The sequence below is a fragment of the Myripristis murdjan genome, chromosome 8 (assembly GCF_902150065.1).
Source record: "Myripristis murdjan chromosome 8, fMyrMur1.1, whole genome shotgun sequence".
Lineage (NCBI taxonomy): Eukaryota > Metazoa > Chordata > Actinopteri > Holocentriformes > Holocentridae > Myripristis > Myripristis murdjan.
Window position 1 is genome coordinate 12,265,393 of NC_043987.1, and position 6,253 is coordinate 12,271,645.

General features: G+C 41.7%; 1 protein-coding gene across 1 annotated transcript; it reads left to right on the plus strand.

Moving 5' to 3' along the window:
• Positions 1-1,108: 1,108 nt before the first annotated feature.
• LOC115364508 (prostaglandin E2 receptor EP1 subtype-like) lies at positions 1,109-6,253 on the plus strand. Its single transcript, XM_030059111.1, has 3 exons — positions 1,109-1,430; positions 2,577-3,493; positions 5,733-6,253. Exons 2-3 carry the CDS (start codon positions 2,624-2,626, stop codon positions 6,006-6,008), a joined length of 1,146 nt encoding a protein of 381 aa, XP_029914971.1. The 5' UTR covers positions 1,109-1,430; positions 2,577-2,623; the 3' UTR covers positions 6,009-6,253.

The window sequence follows — 6,253 nt, forward strand, 5'->3', positions numbered from 1 at the left end:
TTATTTGCAGTCACAGCTGCAGCTACACGCTGTGACAGAGATGTTTGTAGAGGCAGGAGCACAGCTGGTTTACATTGATGTGAGGGGACCACAAGTCTATGCAGGTTGTGTTCCATTCAGCTGAAATTAATTAGTACACAGGCACAAAGGGAGAATGTTTTTCCAGCCAAATTAACAGCGATGAGTTGAGGGAGCCCCCTTTTAAACTGACGCAAATCCTTATGATGTAAATTTAGATTAGTCATACTAAGTGCCCAACTGATGAGCCCACCCTTTCTTTTTTTGGCATTGCTTCTTTATTTGATAGTGAAAGTAGAGAGAGAGGGGAAAGTGTTTGTGTGTGTGTGTGTGTGTGTGTGTGTGTGTGTGTGTGTGTGTGTGTGTGTGTGTGTGTGTGTGTGTGTGTGTGTGTTTGGGGGAGGTTGACATGCAACATAGGGATTCAAACCCAGGTCGCTGCAGTACGGACTTCATAGGTGGTACAAGCTCTACCCCAAATGCTTCTTTAAACTCATAGATAAGATTTTTTTTTGTAAACTATTACAGAAATATTTTTCACTGTATGTGTATTTATTATTATTATTATTATTATTATTATTATTATTGCGACACCTTTTGGCTGCTTGATTACATCTGACTTTGTCTGTATCTTTGTATTTTGCTCAATACATCAAACTGATTATGTACATTTCTCACTGCTGCAAAATCTGTGTCAATATAGAGCATTTTAAGACAAAAAAAAAAGCAAATCCAAACATGAAATGTTATTGTCTATACTCGACAAGACTATAATGTATTTGTGTTTACATTGTCTGATGGATTTACTTTAGCCACCATTAAATGTTCTACACCCCAGCAGCTCCCTGGACAGGTCTTATTTACCCCACAGCCTCTGGGCAGCAGGTCTCTTACTGCATTTTAAATTGGCAGGCTGCTTCTGCTGCAGTCTTGCCATTTAGTTTTACCGATTGTAGGGCGGAGTTCGTGGGCGGGGCTTTACTATTACTTTTTAATATTCATATTGTAAAGTGTGATTTTGTTGAGTGGCCCATTCACCCCGCTGCTCCAGACAGCTTGTAGACTGAAGCAATTACTTGTTTCCGTCGACTGACACGCAGAGGCAACGCAAACTGGGCTCAGCTGCGGCATATAAAGCGGACAAGGCGCAGACAAAGTGGAAGAGGACGAGCTTGTACAGTCTTGTAGGGAGGCTGCCTGTTCTCAGAGCAATTAGTGAGTGCCAAGAGTTGTGCACAGCAGCAACATGAGGAAACGAGGAGCGTCCACCTAGAGCATTTGACTTCAGTGCAAGAAGAGCTCAAGAGGAACTCATGAAAGCTGGATTCATATCTGTTTTAATTATCGTGTAATATGACTGATTTGCCCAAATCTGACATTGCCTAATCTCCATGGACGTCATATTTCATAAGGTAGGATAAATATTTTGGACGCTGTCATTTAATTTGCTTGTAGGCTGTAGGCTTTATGTGCAGCCAAACTTTTCACTCTCACTTTTCATTTTCAACTTAAAGGACAAGTGGTACATGCACTGAAATTAACATTAACCAGCCGAATTCATTATTATTAGAGAAAATTAGTAGTATTTTTTTTTTCCTTTTATTGAAAATGATATTTTGGACATAGCAATAGCCCTATAGTTTTTTTTTTTTTTTTCCACCTAATTTTTACAGTATGTAGTTATTTGACAGAAATGTTAGAAAATGTCTAGAAACTGTTTGGAGAGCGCCTTGAATCATGCACAGCTTATATATTAAAGGTGTTAAATATTTAATAAGGGGGGGAAAAAATAAGCGATTTTATATCTCATCAGAGCTGAAGAAGATCCATGAGCGGATCGAAAACGTTTTCTGCAGAAAATAAAGTCAAGCCTCTTATTTGTGTTTCAAACATGTGCCGTTTGGAAGGGAAATCCAAGAGACTCCAGATGTGCTCCATTAAACTATACGAGGCTGCAAATGTAATGTTTGGCAAAATATGTCCATTCTCATTATGTGTGTGTTGATGGTCTTACCCAACGATGTTTTTTCCCCCCTTTGGTTCTGATCAATACCAATAAATGTCCAAGTTCCTAAAATAACTCCAAAGTAACTCTGATCTGACATGAATGTAGACTTACTGAACATTTGCACACAAGTGGATGTTCAAAATATGAATTCCCAGTGACTTCCCTGTTGTTTTTGACTTGTTCTGATCAGTGTGTGTGTGTTTCATCACATTCAGAGCTGAGTGCTGCATGAAAACAGCACCTTTCATGGAATGTGGGCAGCAGTTTTCTGTGTCAACAGAAATTGTCAGAACTTGTTCAGAATTTCTGCGTTGCCGTGCATGAAGGGAAAACTATGAGGCCCCTCACATGTAAACCTCAGGGATGTTGACACAGCATTGAAAACTAATTTATGGTCTATGGTCATGATTTATGGTAAATATGAGTTACTGTGTTCTTGCTTGTGCTCATGCGCTGCCTCTGGAGCTTCTGCAGTCATCCAGCAGCAGTTGGCTGATATCAAGCGTGTTTCCAGTGTGCATATACTGATCCAAGCTCTCCTCCTTTCCAGCACCCCCTCACCCAGAGGAACCTCATGAGGCCCAGAGCCCAGCGGTGATGCTGGCAATGCAGCACAACAACTGCTCAGGCATCGTCGCCCCCACGCCCCTATTGAACCAGACCAGAGGGGAGGTGACTGGGGTCGAGGCACAGAGGAACAATGCCACTTTCTGTCTGCCCAGCAATCCCACAGCTGCTGGTCTCTCCATGACATTGGGCATCCTATCCAATGTGGTTGCCCTCATTATTTTGGCCAAGGCTTATAACCGCTTCCGTCGGCGCTCCAAGGCCACTTTCCTCCTCTTCGCTAGCTCCCTGGTCGCCACCGACCTTGCTGGACATGTCATCCCCGGAGCCCTGGTGTTAAGGCTGTACTCAGCGGGCACTGGGCCCACTGTTGCTGATCCTGACTCGGACTCTCTAGATTATCCTGATGTCCCTTGTCTGTTTCTGGGGGGCAGCATGGTGTTCTTTGGCCTGTGCCCGCTCTTCCTGGGCTGTGGCATGGCTGCAGAGCGCTGCCTGGGCGTCACCAAGCCCCTGCTCCACGCTCAGTTAGTGACCACGGCACGGACTAAGATGGCACTGGCCCTCATCTGGCTGGTGGCGTTATGTGTGGCCGTCCTGCCCTTCTTTAGCCTGGGCGCGTACACGTACCAGTACCCTTGGACCTGGTGCTTCATCAGGGTGTTAGGGCACACCAAAGGGACAGACCTGGCCTTCGTGATTCTGTTCTCTGGCCTGGGTTTGACCTGTCTGGCTGTGGCCTTTGTGTGCAACACCATCAGCGGCATCACGCTGGTGAGAGCCAGGCTGCGGAAGAGGTCCTGCTCACACCGCCGCTTGGCCAAGTCCCATGACATTGAGATGGTGGTCCAGCTGGTTGGGATCATGGTCAGCTCTTGCATCTGCTGGAGCCCCCTGCTGGTGAGTTTGGGGAAGTTCAGACTGGGAATAAGTAGAGACTTGATGTGCCATAGCCTGATCTGATGCCATCTAATTGAGAAAGAGAATATTTATATATGACTGAATTTCATCACATACACTATATAGCATATATTCTTAAATTTAAAACATATTACACTCTGTGTTGCTCACAGAGAGCTCTGAAATTACAGAGTAGGGCTCTGTGCACATAAAAACTATTAGAAATTTTATCTCACTGCAAAGAGCTCTGATGGCTTCTAAAAATATTTTCTGCATGTAGGAATACCTGTTAAGACATGATGCATAAACAGTATATTGTAGTCTGTGGGAACAAAATGAGTACTATCCTGTCATTGAACTGTTCCTCTTTAGAAAAGCTTAAAATCAATATAAATTTGTAAAGCCACTAAATTCAAATCATTTAAAACAAGATGCTACGCAGTGATGTCTTTCACTCAAAACTCATTTTATTCATGTTTGTTCATGTTTCATTTAATTTAACTTCATGCCGTCTTGAAAGTATTAGCTGTTTCCTCGGCATCTCCTCTGTCATTCAGAAAGTAATCACTCCAGGGTATTAGCAGCTTAGCCTATTTGGCTGTTGATTACTGAACTTTGGTGGAGAGTTTTGGCAATGACAAAGTTAGTGCTCAGACACAGCTCTGCTTCCCTCATTTTCAAATGCTGACTAATTAGAATTTGCAGCAAGTGAAATAATTTCATGCCAGAAGGATAAAGAGATTTGCAGCCTTTCAAACACAGACACTGTGGATATGCCATGTTTAACTGCACTAGTACACATTTAAAATGGCAATAATCAGTTTATTTCACCTGTGAGGAATAAAAAGAGACAGGTCACTGGTTTGTATCACAGCAAGCTGCTGAGAACAGCTTACCACTGTCATGCCGTATTATTTCAGTGTGTTGCATTGCATGAAGGAAAAGCTTTGAGTCCCTTTGCACACTCACCTCAAGGGTGTGAAACCCTCCTGAGTGCAAATTTATTGTCTTTGAGAGTCTGTCAGTGCATCCTGAGCAGGCTGTTTCTGACTAGGATAATGACTGGCTTTCTCTGGAGCTTAGAAAGTGGTTGTACAAGTCTTAATTAATGCAATGTTACAAACTTGTAATGTGCATGCATTGTGATCTAAGCTCTTGTCCTTCTTTGTGACCTCTCACACAAAAAATATGTGAGGGTCAGGCCTAAATTATGCAATTAGCAGTCCACACACAAAAGCCTCATCAGTGACAATACAATGCAAAGCCGAGCTGACCTTCACTCAAAGTGGTCAAACTTGTAGCACCGTGTGTCATTAAAATGGGTACAAGTGGCTTACTGTGACTTAGAAAGTAGTCAGTCCAGTGCGTTAGAAAATTAGTGTGTATGAGTTTGAGCATTGAACGTAAAGTGCTTTAACCAAGACAGACTTAAAACACTGAAACACAGCCCTGCTTCTCTTGTTTTCATGTCTGAATAATGAGAATTTCAAACAACTGAAATAATTGCACATTATAAAGATAAGGAGACGAAGGCTTTTCAAACATGGAGACTATAAAAGATTCAGACACTACCATCAGTATGCTATGTTTAATCCCATAAATTCACAGTTAAATGACGATGACTGGCACATTTTATGTGCAAATAAAAGAAAAGTAGTCACTAGTTTGTGTCATAGTGAGCTATTTAGAACAGTTTGTTGCTCCATGCCATGACTTGATCATTTTATATAACTATAGTGTAAGAGCTGCAATCACTGACAAATCTTTTTTTTTTTTTTTTTTTACACCAGAAGCAGTTACTTAGTGGTAGCAATAATTGTGTTTTGGTAAATTGAAAATGTCTTTTAGCAGCTCAAGAAAGTACGACACATTTTACTCAAGGTCATGTTTGTTTTAATAAACTGAAATGAATAGAATTGCAGCAGGTGCAAACACAATATGGGTACTTTACAATTTATTTCAATTATTTAGTCAATAACATTGAGTAATTCAGATCTTATAATCTTGTTAGTGCTGTAATAAATAAACCAGATTGCCCAGGGTTTAAACTTGAATGAATTTAAAAGTGTGACATAGAACACTTGAAGCAATGGATTTCTCCATACATGTGTCCTTTTGTCTGTCCCAATTATCAGCTAACATTATAGTTTATTATCATCTATTTATGTGTTAATTAGATACGGTGATACTGGTTGAACGTGGCTAAAACTATTCTTTTTTCTTTAACCATTCTCCTTAGATCTTTGGACTGATGTCAGTGATACGGTCCTACAGTGGCTCCCTGGACAATGATAAAGACACCTATAGGATGCTGATGGTGACTGGCGTGAGGCTGGCGTCCTGGAACCAGATCCTGGACCCCTGGGTGTACATCCTGCTACGCCGCGCAATCCTCAAGAAGATCTACCGCATCACCAAAAAGCGAGCCAGCTTCAAGGGAAGCACATTCCGCTCTATCCGCTGGGACATGAGCTCCTTTCAGAGCTCAGAGAAAAACACTGTCAATCAGATTTAAGGGAAAGAGGACACAAAGGAGGAAAAGGGATATGTCATCTGTCACTCTGAAGGGACGCTCAGTCACTTGCCAGCCTTATCAGTGGGATCAGAAATAAATCATGCCGACTATGGTTTGGATCAGAAAGCACTGGTAAAAGGTCATATATAAATAAGGTTGTGTTTTTTTTCCTCTTGGCTTGTGGGAATGACAGTCATCCTGATTTGTGTGAATATGAAGTATTTAGAATTGTAATCAGTGTTTTT